This window comes from Aspergillus ambiguus (assembly GCF_047715705.1).
Source record: "Aspergillus ambiguus strain CBS 117.58 unplaced genomic scaffold BDV59scaffold_1, whole genome shotgun sequence".
Classification (NCBI taxonomy): Eukaryota; Fungi; Ascomycota; class Eurotiomycetes; order Eurotiales; family Aspergillaceae; genus Aspergillus; species Aspergillus ambiguus.
In genome coordinates, this window is record NW_027395514.1 from 1,039,749 (window position 1) to 1,053,905 (window position 14,157).

General features: G+C 53.2%; 4 protein-coding genes across 4 annotated transcripts; 1 reads left to right on the forward strand and 3 right to left on the reverse strand.

The window, feature by feature from the left end:
* Positions 1–2,229: 2,229 nt before the first annotated feature.
* rcoA (putative transcriptional repressor TupA/RocA) lies at positions 2,230–4,817 on the reverse strand. Its single transcript, XM_073696487.1, has 8 exons — positions 4,580–4,817; positions 4,357–4,438; positions 3,963–4,285; positions 3,372–3,898; positions 2,845–3,315; positions 2,657–2,789; positions 2,531–2,606; positions 2,230–2,478 (listed from the first exon to the last, which is right to left on the reverse strand). Exons 1-8 carry the CDS (start codon positions 4,698–4,700, stop codon positions 2,454–2,456), a joined length of 1,758 nt encoding a protein of 585 aa, XP_073553234.1. The 5' UTR covers positions 4,701–4,817; the 3' UTR covers positions 2,230–2,453.
* An 807-nt stretch (positions 4,818–5,624) lies between these two features.
* Positions 5,625–7,379, forward strand: BDV59DRAFT_166924 (sterol desaturase family protein). The gene is made up of 2 exons (XM_073687801.1): positions 5,625–6,080; positions 6,153–7,379. The coding sequence occupies exons 1-2, from the start codon at positions 5,812–5,814 to the stop codon at positions 6,943–6,945; spliced, it is 1,062 nt and encodes a 353-aa protein (XP_073553235.1). The 5' UTR covers positions 5,625–5,811; the 3' UTR covers positions 6,946–7,379.
* A 25-nt stretch (positions 7,380–7,404) lies between these two features.
* BDV59DRAFT_166925 (NCBP1 family protein) lies at positions 7,405–10,703 on the reverse strand. Its single transcript, XM_073687802.1, has 7 exons — positions 10,494–10,703; positions 10,316–10,407; positions 10,137–10,243; positions 9,803–10,070; positions 8,848–9,746; positions 8,613–8,794; positions 7,405–8,550 (listed from the first exon to the last, which is right to left on the reverse strand). Exons 1-7 carry the CDS (start codon positions 10,552–10,554, stop codon positions 7,655–7,657), a joined length of 2,505 nt encoding a protein of 834 aa, XP_073553236.1. The 5' UTR covers positions 10,555–10,703; the 3' UTR covers positions 7,405–7,654.
* Positions 10,704–12,320: 1,617 nt separating this feature from the next.
* BDV59DRAFT_197380 (GSK family serine/threonine-protein kinase) lies at positions 12,321–13,831 on the reverse strand (the record flags this gene model as incomplete). The annotated part of the gene is made up of 6 exons (XM_073692908.1): positions 12,321–12,454; positions 12,509–12,713; positions 12,777–12,970; positions 13,026–13,374; positions 13,448–13,531; positions 13,607–13,831. 6 exons carry the CDS (start codon positions 13,829–13,831, stop codon positions 12,321–12,323), a joined length of 1,191 nt encoding a protein of 396 aa, XP_073553237.1.
* Between the last annotated feature and the right edge of the window lie 326 nt (positions 13,832–14,157).

Sequence of the window (14,157 nt, forward strand, 5' to 3'; positions counted from 1 at the left end):
AACCTTTCCCAGGAGGGGAAAGCTTTGGGAGGTGGCTATTGGAGTGTTTTAATCCTTTTTTTTTTTTTTCATTCTTCATGACAACGGAGAAATCGGTTCATCTCGGGGGAACAGCTCCCAACAGGGGACTCAAATTGACCTGAACCCGTCGTCTCTTCTCAGCTCACTCGCCTGATTCTTCTCATCCCGACGTCTTGGTGTAACACCAGAGAGGGCTGTCAGTCGTCGGGTGTAGAACACCATGAGCTCTCTTACGTGGGCGTCCTCTTGGCGTGTCAACACTCGGGGGTTTGAAGCCTGAATAAATCTCGTGAAAACTAAAGGGGCAAAAAAAAAAGTTACGGAACATGCAAGGAGACAACCTGAACCAGAGATCATGTCGTTTCTTTTCCCCGTTGCCGTAACGGGCCGGGCCTTCTTCAACCTCGCGGCCGGAATGAATGATCTCGATTGATCATTTCGCTTCATTTCCTCGGGTTCTGATCTCCTCGAATTAATCTTCCACCCTCCGCCCCGGAGAGGGTAAGCTGATGTTACTAGCCACGGGACTAACCGCCCTAGTGAGGATCTATTGGATCTATCTCCAAACCCCGACGTCCGCCTGCCCTCCCCCAATCCATCCCTATCCCGACAGAGCACCAAACAGGCTCTCGTCCACTAGTTCCCCAGGGTGGCAAGGCATGGACCAAACGCATCGGAAGATCACGATCTTCCCAAGATTCAGCCCCGTCGCCAGGAACTAATTTTACATGCATGACCCCGATCTAGCACGCCACGGAGGCTGTTCGCTCTTCCCTCAGCATGTCCGCCGTACAGTGTGTAGAGTGGATCACGACGACGCCGATGGTGCCTGATCAACTGCAACGAGACCAAGAGTCACGGTGGAGCTGAACATGGGATACATCACAAACGGTGATCCACCGCGTGTGCTGCGTACAAGAACACACAGGAGTCTGAGTTCTCGACAAGATATCCTGTCGCATGAGTAGAGACTCCTACCGGATCAGGTCGCAGCTGGTCTCTCCTGATGTCACCGCTCCTTGATTTTCTCATGGCGCTGCATCCCGCCGCTGACATGATTCACGGGGCCACCATGGGCCCCCTCAACTCAATGTCCTCACGACGTCGGTGGTGAAGGGCGCTCGCCTGTACTGCGTACATATGGGGCATTTCCGTGGCAATCTCATCTGCGTACAATCAATTACAAATATATCTCAACCAACTGAAGTAGATATGATCTATATCTCCTCGGCGTCAAACCCAAAAGAACCATTTCCCCCCACGGTCCCAATCCAATCCCGAAGCAACCAACAGCAACTGATCAGCCGCTCCGCTCCCCTCCCCGCCTGTAAGTGTATCCCGTAGGGGGGCAAAAAAAGAGGTTTCGCTGGAGCCGCCAATGATGGCGGGAATCCCACGCCAGGGCCGGTCCTGACTGGCTGCGAGCGAGCGTGCATGCATGCATACATGCACGCATGCGCGCCTTCTTCCTTTCCCTTTCCCCTTACCTTTCTTTTCTGACTTTCGAGTCTGCTGCCATTGGGGAATGCTGGCGCTAAATGGGCCAAACGAGAAAATTCCATCGTATGGGTTCTGCGGTTCCCTCGTGATCGTCAGGGCTTACTTGCTTGACTGTCAGACGACTGACCGACATCCCTTTCCCCCCCATCGTGACAGCAGGGGTTGTGATTCGACCAGGGGAGATCCTCGCGTGAGCCACCTGACGTCTCTGGTGGCGGTTGCCAGGGCTCGATTGATCCCATAATCTGATAGATATACGGTGGACTTTTCGTTGCGCTGACGGGCCAGTTCGTACCTCGGAGAAGTTCAAAGTCAGACACAGACATGCATCTACGGCGTATACATATCGGGTGGACGGTGTATGGTGTACGTAACAGATGCAATGCAATCAAGTCCATTTTCATCACACCGGGGACATTCGATATCAATGTTAACCCTCCGCGATAACCCTTCCCGCGGCTAGTGCCCCCTACAGTACGAGACATCCCTCCCCTTTCACATCCCCAGATCGTCGTCCACTGTCAGTCGAGGAGGAGGATCAATCCCTACGGAGGACAGTCCAGTCTGCGAAGAGGCCTGCAAATGGAGTGCAACGCCGATCTAGACAGGTAGACATGCCACAACGAACCCTTGCATGAGAGCACACGACTTAAATCATCCACCGTGATAACTCAAATTCACTCACTACAAGCCAAGTCCAAAATTCGCGAGACCGACGAAAACCACTATCCATACAAAAGATTTTGGTTTTTATCATTTTCAGCATACATGACCCGAGCTCATTCACGTGAACTGGGTCCTGCCACAGCAGAGACGTCGTCTACCGCCGTACAAGGCCCCAGGAAAGACGGGTTCGATCGCGTTAAGACGAAGAAAGAAATCAAAGATAAAAACAAGACACACGTGCGCCAAAGCTTCCCAAACCAAGTTCATCACCGTCCGGTATAAGTAGAGTATCTGCAGACTGTGTTAGCAACGGGCGTCCTTCATAAACAAGAGCAATACGTACCTCCAGATTCTTGCACGCATATCACCACTGCCAGTAGCAAAGAGGTTGTTCGTAGGGCTGGGAGCAACAGAGATGACTGCAATCGAGTTAGGGTGCTGCCGATATATTACCCGAATGTGTACTTACCCGAGTTCTTATGGCCCTGGAGCATCATCTGCGCATTGCCAGTGATCGGGTCCCAGAACTGGACGCCGCGATCCTTCGAACCACTCATGACCCAGTGTCCGTCAGGAGTCAAGCAGACACTGAGCACGAAGTCCTATACCATTGTGAGAATCAATTGTTTAACATTGGATCAATCACGATGAACATACCTTGTGGCCCTCAAAGGTGCGGATGCACTTGCCACCCTTGACGCCAGGGCCGGGGTACGCGCCGCGAGGAACGTTCAGTTCCCAGAGCTTGATGGTCTTATCGAGACTGCCAGAAACCAGATCACGGCCGTTGGGGGCGAACGCGACCGAGTACACGCTGTCCTTGTGGCCATCAGGGCTCTCCAGGCGCTCCACCAAGTAGCCAGTGGTAGTGTCCCAGACGCGCACACTCTTGTCCAACGAACCCGCAGCGACATAGTGGCCATCCGGAGACATGGCCACAGTGGTCACGCCGTCTTCGATGCTCAGAGTGTAGACCAGCTTGCCATCCAAGATATCCCACAGGCGAACGGTTTTATCTCCACTACCGGAAGCGATGTACCGGCCATTACCAGCGAAGTCCAGAGAGTAGATATCTTGTTCATGGCCTGTGAAGATGTGCTTGATCGTTCTGGCGGCAATGTCCCAGACCTTTTTGGCCAGTCAGCTTCCGGTCACAACCATCATATCAGGTTCGAATTACTTACGCGAATCTGCTTGTCCTCGGCACCAGTGGCGAGGTACTTACCATCCGGGCTGAAGCAGACACTGCGGATGTAGAGATCGCCATTCTTGTCCACATTCTCATCCTGCAGAGTCGCCACATTCTGACCGGTGGTGACGTCGAAAATCTGAGCCGAACGGTTGCAACCGGTGGCCAGGTACTTTCCATCGCGGCTGAAACGGACGCAACAAACCACGCTATCATGGACCAGATGGTGGACCAGTTCAACGTCCAACACGCGCTGCACCTCGGGATTGAAGACCGCATACCAATCCGCCCCCTCACGCTTCTGCGACGCTGGGAGGTCATCGGGGTTCCAGTTGGCCAACATGTTGCCCGGGCGATCGCGGACGAGAGCCTGGCTGGGCGGAGTCGGGCGCGCCAGTTGGGGGGAGACGCGAGGGTCCGGATAGGCGAGCTGGTGCTGCTGAGGGGTGGCCGGGCCCGGGCCCGGGCGAGGGCGCTTACCGGGGCCAGGAGAGGCGGTCGGGGGAGGAGCGGGACCGTAACCTATGTGGACGGAATGCCAGAGTCAGACGTCAGAGTGCCTTTCACAAATCCAGTAACAACATACCGTTCACAGCAGCACCAGGCTGATATCCTCCAAAGGAGCTCTGCGCCGGTTGCGGCGCGCCTTGTTGAGCCGCGGGAGCAGGCTGTTGAAGGGTATGCTGGGTAGGCTGCTGATCCTGGGGAGGGGGAGGGGCAAGACCGGGAGCACTACCTCCTGGGTTGGTCATAATTCCACCAAACAGATTGCTGGGACCATGTCCCAAAGCAGGCGGGGGAGCCTGAGATGGGGCCGCATGCTGCGCGGGAGCGGCGATATGAGACGAGACGGTCTGAACACCACGCGACTCTAATTCATGTCGCAACACTCGGATTTCGGCTTCGTAGCTAGAGAAGAGAGCGCGACGTCAGTAGGCGACGCGCGAGGATAAGCGGGGAGAGTGCAAGGGACGACATACTCATTCTTCATTTTCATCTGCGCTTGCTCCAATTGGAAGATCTTCTGCCGGATCATTTCCATTTCCTGAAGCTGGCCGGTTACTGCAGAAATGTAACGTTAGCCGGGGCGGATGGAGACGGTCGGCCCGATGACAGGAACCGACGGACTAGAGACAGGGGACTGGAAAACATCTTCGTATAGGAACGAAAAGAAGCGGTCCCAACCAGTAGATATCCACATACATTGATGTTCAAACTCGCCAGTGCTCCGAGACTGATTCTCGAACTCCTGGCGCAGCTGATCCAACAACTCCTGCAGGCGGGAGTTGGGTGTGGCGACCATCCCGCGATGCGTGTTATACATTATGCGTCACGTTGTCGTACAGCGGTCGGTCAAGAGAGATGATGGATGGAATGGAAAGGGATCGGGAAGCAGAGCCGCAGCGATCGCAGTCCCAACAGGGATAAGACGGTGATGGAGTGCGAACGGGGGATCCGCGATTGACACGTTGGAGGAAAGCGACGGTCAATGGAGACTATGCGCCCCGACTGGTTCACGAGAAGTCGAGATGACTGACAGTGTAGAAGTGGCACCTTAGTCACAGGTGCCGCATTACACCTTGCCCCTGGGGACTAAGCGCAGGCGACAAAGTCGGCGAGAGACTGGGAGAAAAAGCGGGGGCGAAAAAGGAGGAGAAGGCAAAGGGGAGAGAAGAGACAAGAAGAGAGAAGGATGAAGCTGGAAGAAGAAAAGGGACGAGGCGAATCCCAGGACGGGGGAGGATGAGGAGAGGGAGAGAGACAGTCGAAGAGGATGAAGTGTGAAGGTGAGAGAGAGGTTGGTGGTTGGTCGGCGGCCGGCAGGAAGAAAGAGGTTTAGGCGGAGATGAATCTGCGCTCGGGCGTTGCGCGGCTGCGGCTGCGGCTGCCGTTGACGCGAAGCGAAGTTAGTCATCATAACGAACTAACTAATTAATTAGATCAACTATTTACTCCATACATTAAGTTCTGACATCCGTCGGATAAGACGATATGACGCACGACATACAATACTCGGTACTGGATATACCTTACTCATAGACGATAACTACTTTCATCTATACCTACGTACTATCAGTGACTACCATACGAGAACTCCTGCGTCCACATCCATCCTGACTAATCGATCCCTTCCCCACTACACCCAATCAGGTCAACCGGCACGGCTGTGCGCGTTCCGCCTGGTGTGATGTCCTGATAGGCCACTTAATAATATCCCGTTCTTCTTCATATTCATCTCCTTTCTCTTCTTCACCCTTCTTCTCTCTCCCTCTCTCTCTATCCTCTTCATCTTCCCACCTTATCCTCTATTCCTCTGACTGGATCCGTCTATCCTCTCCAGCAATCAACCCCCGGAGTCTTCTCCCTTCTCTCACACTCCCCCCCGGCCCCTTTTCTTTCATCTCTTTTCTCTCCCTCCGCCCCTCAATCCCACCATGGATATCGCCCTCGAGATCTGGGACACCTTCATTGGTGATCGCCTCTATGCCGCGCTTGTTCCTCTCTCGATGTCCCCCGCGGTGACTTTCCCCGACTTCACCAATGCTGCCAACAGCACCCTGTCGCTCTTCGGCGCATCCTCCCCGTTTGCCTATGAGCCCGCCACGCAGTTGTTCTACCTGGAGCCCTCCAAGTACGCCTACATGAGCGCCTGGCCGAGAAACAACATCTATCGCCAATTCCTCAGCTTTTTCCTCATCGTCTGGTAAGTGTCATTTGTCTTTCCCCCCACCCCACCTTCCACCCAAAACAAACCAATTAATGTTCCGCCCTCCAGGATCTTCGGCATCATCACCTACTTCATCTCCGCCTCCCTCTCCTACGTCTTCATTTGGGACAAGACAACCGTCAAGCACCCCAAGTTCCTCAAGAACCAGATCCCCATGGAGATCAAGCAGACCATGGAGTCCATGCCCGTCATGTCTCTCCTGACCGCCCCCTTCCTCGTCGCTGAGGTCCGGGGCTACGCGAAACTCTACGACACCTTCTCCGAGGAGCCCTTCCCCTACTACAGCCTCCTCCAGTTCCCGCTCTTCATCGCCTTCACCGATCTCTGCATCTACTGGATCCACCGCGGCCTCCACCACCCCCTCATCTACAAGAACCTGCACAAGCCGCACCACAAGTGGATCATGCCCAGTCCCTTCGCCTCGCACGCCTTCCACCCCCTCGACGGCTGGTCGCAGAGCGTCCCCTACCACATCTTCCCCTTCATCTTCCCGCTTCAGAAGCTCGCCTACGTCTTCCTCTTCGGCTTCATCAACCTCTGGACCGTCCTCATCCACGACGGCGAGTACGTCGCCAACAGCCCCGTCATCAACGGCGCCGCCTGCCATACCATGCACCACCTCTACTTCAACTACAACTACGGCCAGTTTACCACCCTGTGGGACCGCCTCGGCGGCAGCTACCGCAAGCCCAACGAGGAGCTCTTCCGGCGCGAGACCAAGATGGCCGAGGACGAGTGGAAGCGACAGACCAAGGAGATGGAGACTATCCTCAAGGATGTCGAGGGTGACGATGACCGCAAGTATCTCGCCGAGGAGCCTGAGACCAAGAAGGACCTGTAATCGGGCTTCTTCCTACAGACAAGGGGCCCGCACCAAGTTCCTCAAAGTCTGATACGGTGAGTATTCACATTTCCTCCGTGGGTGTGGCGACTCTACGCCCAACTTCACCCGCTGGGCAACACCCCAGGGGCGATTGATGAGTTTCATGTTCCCTTTCCTTCCTCTTTTACCCTAATTCTCCCCTGCGTGTACAACACCTACGGGATTTTAATACCTCCTGTTTCCGACCTGTAACTTTATTTAATCTGTTTTGGGACATTGGCTTGGACCGTACTGTTGAATGGCAAATTGTCCATCGGCGGCCGACTGCTCCGTTTCTTGTATATATCCCCATACACATTTTTATTGGAAATAGGCATGAAATCCAAAGCACATCTCGCTTTTATCTTAGAACGGAATCCCTTGACGCGTTGGTTACAAAAAACCACAAGTAAATTTCTTATCGATATAGTGAGACGGGCCAGATATATGGTGACTTGACTGGATGGATTGAGGTCAAGATGATTGACTGATAACAAGTAGTAGACAAACTAGCGGGGCCACGTGGATTACTACTGTCTGGAGGATTGACGTCGGCAAGTCTGCCAAAATATACCTAGTATTATAGCACCAACGTTTGTTTTTATCACCTAGAGTACAAAAAAAAAAACCTGAAACCCGTTCCACGTGGATACAATATCCACGGGACGGGAACCCAACAGAAGCGGCCTTACGAAAGCACCACAGGCCCATCCGCATCCGCAACATCCATATCACCATCCGCCGGAGCACCGGCTCCATCATCCTGGGGTGCGGCCGGGGCAGGGGGGGGAGGAGCCTCCGTGCCAACAGGAGTAGCATGGGCCATGGCCTCCGCGATAAACGATTCCTCGACGCCGGCCCTCCGGCGGAACACGCGAAGCCAGCGACGGCCCCACTGTCGGATGAGCTCGTCCTCGGGGAGGGTGCCGCTTCCGTCGCCGCGCTCCATCAGCTCGTCGTTGCTGCCGCCGGCGACAGACACGAGCGCGTCTTCGATGACCCGGAACAGCGCCTGCATGTCGCCCTTCTCGCGGGTCAGCGTATCGTCCAGGACGCTGAGCTGGGGCTCGTAGAGTCCCGGCTGGGTGCGCGCGGCGACGATTTGGCGCAGGCGGTTGGTGACTTTCCCGACGGTGGCAGAGACCATCTCGTACACGTGCAGTTTCGCGAGGACGGTTCCGGCCTCCAGGTTGTCGACGAGAGCCCACTCGATGACGGAAAGCGGGGTCAGGATCGTGTAGTTGAGGAGCTTGTCTATGATGTTGATGCCGATGCCTGGCTGGTCGGCCCAATACTCCAGGACGGAGGTGATTATTTGACGGCGTGCGGCGGCCGATTTCGGTCCGATGGACAGCAGCCGCTCCTTGTTGCGTTCGATGCAAGACAGGACGTGGGAAAGCGACTTCGAACCAACGAAACAGATGGCCGTGACAAAGGCGTCCGTTGAGGGAAGCATGGGTTCCTCCACTCCAAGGGATTTGGCCTGTTCTTCGATAGCAGTGATGAATGGCTGGATCTCCTCATCGCTTGCTTTCTTGCGAATGAGCTGCATGATTTCCCGGCCCTCGTTCGCGTAGGGTGTGCCTGCAGCGAATGTAAGCGATGGAACGTCTCATCAAAAGTTGAAGGTTCCCGGGATCACTTACTGTCGGACGAATACTTGAAGTCCGGGGTATCCTTCTCCTTCCCTTCGGTTATCAGATCTTGATAAGGGTCGGGGAGGGTCCCACGGATACGCTGCGCAAAGCTTAAACGGATCTCCTTATCGAGAGCCCCAGTTATGAACGACATCTTCGGATGCACGGCTGGCAACTCCAGGTCTTCGATCCTGCGGCGAAAATTAGCGTTGAATGCTTCTCACAACCTCCTTTTCGAGCCTACCATTCACTCCACTTCCAGGTGAAACCGAAGTTACTAAGATGATGAGAGAACCAATCCAGGAACCGATACGACAGATCCAAATCCATTGTTTCCAGGTTGCGATAGAGGAAGCGGATTGCGCGACCCAAACTAGGGGCAATGGCCGCTGGCGCAATCTTGCAGCACTCAGTAAGAATTGAGTGGTAACAAATTAATTTGTGTTCGGGGGTAGGGAGCTGAAACAACTGGGAAAAGACCGCGTCCACAGCCACATCTTCAGGCTTCCAGGTTGGTTGGTCTCCAGAGATCTCGCGAAGTCTGTCGAAGGGAGTCGCGCGCTTCACGAACACATGTGGTGTGAAAAAGCAGTCGATGTCGATCAGGTACTTGGCTGCTGCGATGCGGTTGAAGTCGAGAATGTTGATAGTATCAACGAGGGCATCCCGCACCAGTGAAGACGAAATATCGGAGATAGGAGGAACGGTCTCAATTTCCTGGTTGGCGTAGACAGACAAGTAGACTTCGGGGAAGATTGCCCTCGATCCGTTTCGCACAGGGCTAGGAACGGTAACCTTAGGGAAGGGATGTTTTGTCCCCTCGTACCACGGCTTCTCGTCTTCTTGCGTCTCGTCGATCCGGATAGCCTTCCATATCCGAGGAAGGCAGGCGATCTCCCAGCCACGGGTGGCCTCCTGTTGGAGTTGACTCTGGAGCAAGCTAATGACACTCTGGACCGCAGCGGGTTTTCCGTTTTCTGGCCCGAAAGGATTAACCAGGTCAACAAGCGTATGCGGAGTCGACGCAATGATATCAGTCTTTTCGAGGAGAGCGCTGGCGTGGGACTCGAAGCCGGTAGCGGGAGACACGACAATGTACGGGATGGTGAAAAGGATAATCTTCACGAGTTCTAACCCAAGAAGCTGTGTCCAGGCTGTCAGGGGAGAGCGCGATGAAAATTCGAATCAACGTTACTTACATCTTCCGACGAGGCTGTCTGAAGATCAACTGCACGGGCGAACAGCTCCTCCAAGATCGGGAAAACTCCATCACCCTCGAAGATACACTGGATACAACCCAAAAACCGAATGAGGAGTTTGACTTCACGCCATGACCCGGAATCAATATAAGTCTGTAGCGATTCGCCAAACTTTTGGAGGACGTCGGTCACGACTTCCGATTTCAAAGCATTGGCGACGAGGACTGTAGCCGCAACGAAGGGGATCTTCAAGGGTTGCTCGAGCACACTATCCACATCACGTCATTAGTTATGCGCTCGAGAAGAAATCCACATATAGAGCCATTGAACCTACAGAGCAAAGATAACATCGATGAAAGTATGCTTCATTTCGGGGTCCTCGTAGTTCTCCGTCACGCTCTTCGCGATAGCGACGGTATCGTCTTCCACCCTTCTGGCGGCCTAACGCGAGAATGTAAGCCACCGCAACTAAGGAGGGTCATCTGCACATATCCATGAGGTAAATTCCCGTACCGATTCAGCAATGGTGAGAAGTTGTCGGCGAACTTTCACGACCAATGGCTCCTCATATCTGCGCCTCTGGCGGCGATCATAATCGTCATCCTCTGTACGTCAACGACCGTTAGTGAAACAAGTCCCTAGGTACAAGAATAGACAAGTCGTGGCATATGGGCTTATTCTCCTCACTCACCTCTGTAGCGCCTCTTGCGCCCTCCTCTGGGGCCCTGATACCGGCGTTCGTAATCTGCCATCCCGGTAGGTGTTGTGTGAAGGCAGCGTAGTTCACGAAACAGCTGCTGAGTATCGAGACAATTCCAATCAGGGAATGACCGATGAGACAACTAAGAGCGGAGCTACCGCCTCGTAAACAAGGAAATACTAACGGGAATCGAAGTAAATTCGCGTGCGCATCAGCAACAAAACGCGGCCAATGCCTCAAGCTCGAAGTTCGGGATTCAAGATCCTCCGCCCCGTTGATTATGTAAGAGACTGTTCGAGCGTCACTACTGACAGCATGATATCCCATTTTGTTTTCTGACTAAAAGGGAAAAAAAAAAGAACGAAAGAAAGAAAGGAAAGAAAACCTTATATGCCTTTTTATTTACTGCTTAAATTCCCTGTGAATTTTAACTATACCCCAAACTAATAGGCGCAGCGGTAAGATCCAGGTTACAGTACTTCTATATCATATCATGATGCGATAACTTAGTTGCCCCCGATATATACACAATGGGCGCTTAGAAGCTATCTCATCTGGCGAGTATACCGTAGCAGCCATGAATTTAACTTGGCGAGTTCCGGCTTAGTCCGCTCCACTGGATGCAGGAAGGTTCGAACAATTTCCTGCAAACCGAGATGTGAGGCTCGATCCAATAATGGATTGAACGTGGTTGAGACGACCGACGAGAAGCTCCTCGACCATATCACGGGCAGATTACACGAGAATCAGGAAGGGGAAAGAATACAGACCGACGGGGATTGGGATGCTATCAGACTCGCCAGAGCTGCAGATACAGCAAAGAGCATGCGCGAGGGGACAACCCGGGAACACAATGATAAGAAGACCGTGGTTATACACACTAACGAACGTAAGGTTCCAAGCATACTTCTTGAAGTCTCTAGGAGATGCGGAAATCAATCGGGGAAAAGAGCAGAAAGGAATATTGGAAACACAAAGTCGTCTGCTTTCGGAATTAAGAACATGTAGCTTCATCATTGGCCGAGTCGAGTGAAGTGGTCACCAGGGCCAAACGAATGCAACTAGGGATGAGGGCAGTGAATATTGAGAAGGAAAATGCGGAATTCGAAGTGTAAGAACAAAGAGATGGGAAAAGAGAAGTGAAATGCACAAGTAAAGGGTTTATAGAGCTGTAAGTCCGGGGTAACACCTCCAATGCCTATATTCAAAGCACGCTCACAGATGTACCGTCAAACATGCATCCAGGCAAAGCCATCATAATATCTGGCGCAGTTGCAAGATATTCAACGCCTCGCTCTTCTCAGTAAGACTTGCGGCAATCTGTTCCATGACCCTTCAACAGAGACATGAAGCTATGCAGGCTCGAATCCCGGAAGGCAGACTCACGCAGACAGGGTATCACTTTTTCCTCCGAAGAGCTGTCTCAGACACCTCAATAACTCCAGACTATGACATCCCATCGTCCCCTTGCGTGAAATCGTCATGTCCCACCACACTAAAAGAACTTTTCCAGCCATGATAAGGATGGTACTCCTTCTACCGATCCCGAAACCTCCTCTCTTTCTCTCTCTCTCTCTTTTTTTTCCCTTTAGTCATTTTTCTTTTTTTTTCTTGTACTCCTTCCTCGCACAGGAAACCAGCTCCCAGATGCCTCGCCAACAGTCGTGCAAGGTTGATAATTGAACGACCACCCGTCCCAATTTGAAACCGTCCGATGCATAGGATTGGAATGGTTTGGGAAGAATTCAGATTCCCGCACATATGCATACGGCTGCACTATGGACAAGCGTGTACTTCGTAAGCGTCAGGCACATTGACTCAGTCAAGGCGTGCCATCATTTCTTCCTTCGTAAGGGGTTTGAAGTTATCAATATTAAGCCCGCGAGCCTCGAGCGCAGGGCGTGCGTGAGGGGGAACCAGCCGGCTGTTCATTGCGGGGGCAATGGAGAGTTCTACAATATAGTCAGTGGGGGGATACTATCGGTAATTTGAGTGGGACAACGGACCGTGTCTCGAGAAGTCAAAGAGATTCGGAAGCTCTCTTGACGACCCGTTAGGGTGGCGGGAGTCGGGAAGGCGAGTGTTGGGATCCCGGAGTTCATCGAAGAACGGGTGGCACATGGCTTCGATGGCAGACAAACGTTGTGTAGGTGTGTATTCCAACAGTGCCGAAATCAGATCAATGGCCTCGGGAGGAGCTTTTCGGAAGACCTAAACGAGGGGTGTCAGTTATGTTCTATTCCGCAGAAAGCGATAGGGAAGAGAGGCATGTACCTTGTTGAAGGGATGTGGCTTGATCTGGGGGAATTTGTGTTCCATGTAGTTGGGGTTCATCGTCCGGATCTGTTCGCGAGTCGGCGTACCAAGGACCTTAATGATTTCCACCAGTTGGTCAATTCCGGACTCTCCGGGGAAGAGTGGTTGACCCAGCATCAGCTCCGCCATTACACAGCCAGTTGACCACACATCTAGGACGATTGTTAGCACCCGCGTATGCCCGACCGGGTAGAGGATGATAGGTACCGATTTTGGTGGTGTAGTTCGTGGCGCCAAAAATCAGTTCGGGCGCACGGTAATAGCGCGAACAGATGTAGGACACGTTGGGCTCATTCTCAACCAAGATCTTCGCCGATCCGAAATCACAAAGCTTCAGGACGCCGGTGGTTGGGTCGAGCAGCAGGTTTTGGGGCTTGATGTCACGATGACAGATACCCTGCGAGTGAATGTAGGCCAAGGACCGAAACAGCTGGTAGATATAGAGCTTGACCTCCAACATGGGCATAGTTGTCTTCAACTTGTTGAAATAGCGCGAAGCCCGGTACACTGTTTCCGGCACATACTCGAGGACCAGGTTGAGGTATACTTCATCCTTCTGTTGGATCGAGGTGCGAGTGGTTAGTCAAGCGACCGGGCGTCGGAAGACGAGAGAAGCTGGACACACTTACCCTCTCACCATTCGAATAGTAGAAGGCCTTCAATTCTACGATGTTAGGGTGGCGGACAATCCTCATGATCTGTAGCTCACGGTTCTACGAAAAGGTCAGTGACACTGTTTGGGTGGAGAGACCCGGGGGGGGTTAGTCCCGACGACAGGGCATCCATACCTTGAAGCGTTTATCTTGAAGGACCCGTTTGATGGCAGCGTCCTCGCCGCTGGGCATCATCTTTGTTTGGAAGACCACACCAAACGACCCATTGCCCACGATTTTGCATTGTGAGTACGAGATCTCCTTGGTCTCCCCCGTGAGTCCATCCTGGACCTTCTCGCGGACGACTTCTGTACGATCGGAAAAGGGAACCAAGGTCAGCAAGCCGATCTGTAGAGGCATCTGGGAGACAATTGGGTCAAAGGGGGGAACACTCACCACCCATGCGCAAACTCGAGAACACCCCAGGTTGTTTCTGTGACATCACGGGCGTTCTGTGCAGAGGACAACAGCGAGCGTGTTGGGCAGCTCTATCGACGGGATGGAGGGATGTAATTCAATGACGGAGGGCAGGAAAGAACGTAAGACCGAAGCGTGCCGTCCGTTTTGGGCAGACGATAATCGGTGGAGCACCGGTTGAGGGGAGGGGTGGTTTCTGGATGGGTGGATTATCCGAACGGTGGATGTTGAGTGGAGGTGCGCGTGAGATGAAAGGTTGAGAAGCGGAC

Coding starts and splice junctions, on each gene's coding strand:
- rcoA (XM_073696487.1), bottom strand. CDS start 4,700: ATGTATAACACGCATCGCGGGATGGTCGCCACACCCAACTCCCGCCTG. Junction 4,439..4,579: donor TGGCGAGTTTGAACATCAAT/GTATGTGGATAT, acceptor ACATTTCTGCAG/TAACCGGCCAGCTTCAGGAA. Junction 2,479..2,530: donor ATGCGTGCAAGAATCTGGAG/GTACGTATTGCT, acceptor CACAGTCTGCAG/ATACTCTACTTATACCGGAC.
- BDV59DRAFT_166924 (XM_073687801.1), top strand. CDS start 5,812: ATGGATATCGCCCTCGAGATCTGGGACACCTTCATTGGTGATCGCCTC. Junction 6,081..6,152: donor AGCTTTTTCCTCATCGTCTG/GTAAGTGTCATT, acceptor TCCGCCCTCCAG/GATCTTCGGCATCATCACCT.
- BDV59DRAFT_166925 (XM_073687802.1), bottom strand. CDS start 10,554: ATGGCAGATTACGAACGCCGGTATCAGGGCCCCAGAGGAGGGCGCAAG. Junction 10,244..10,315: donor TTCTCACCATTGCTGAATCG/GTACGGGAATTT, acceptor TTCTCGCGTTAG/GCCGCCAGAAGGGTGGAAGA. Junction 10,071..10,136: donor ATCGATGTTATCTTTGCTCT/GTAGGTTCAATG, acceptor TGATGTGGATAG/TGTGCTCGAGCAACCCTTGA.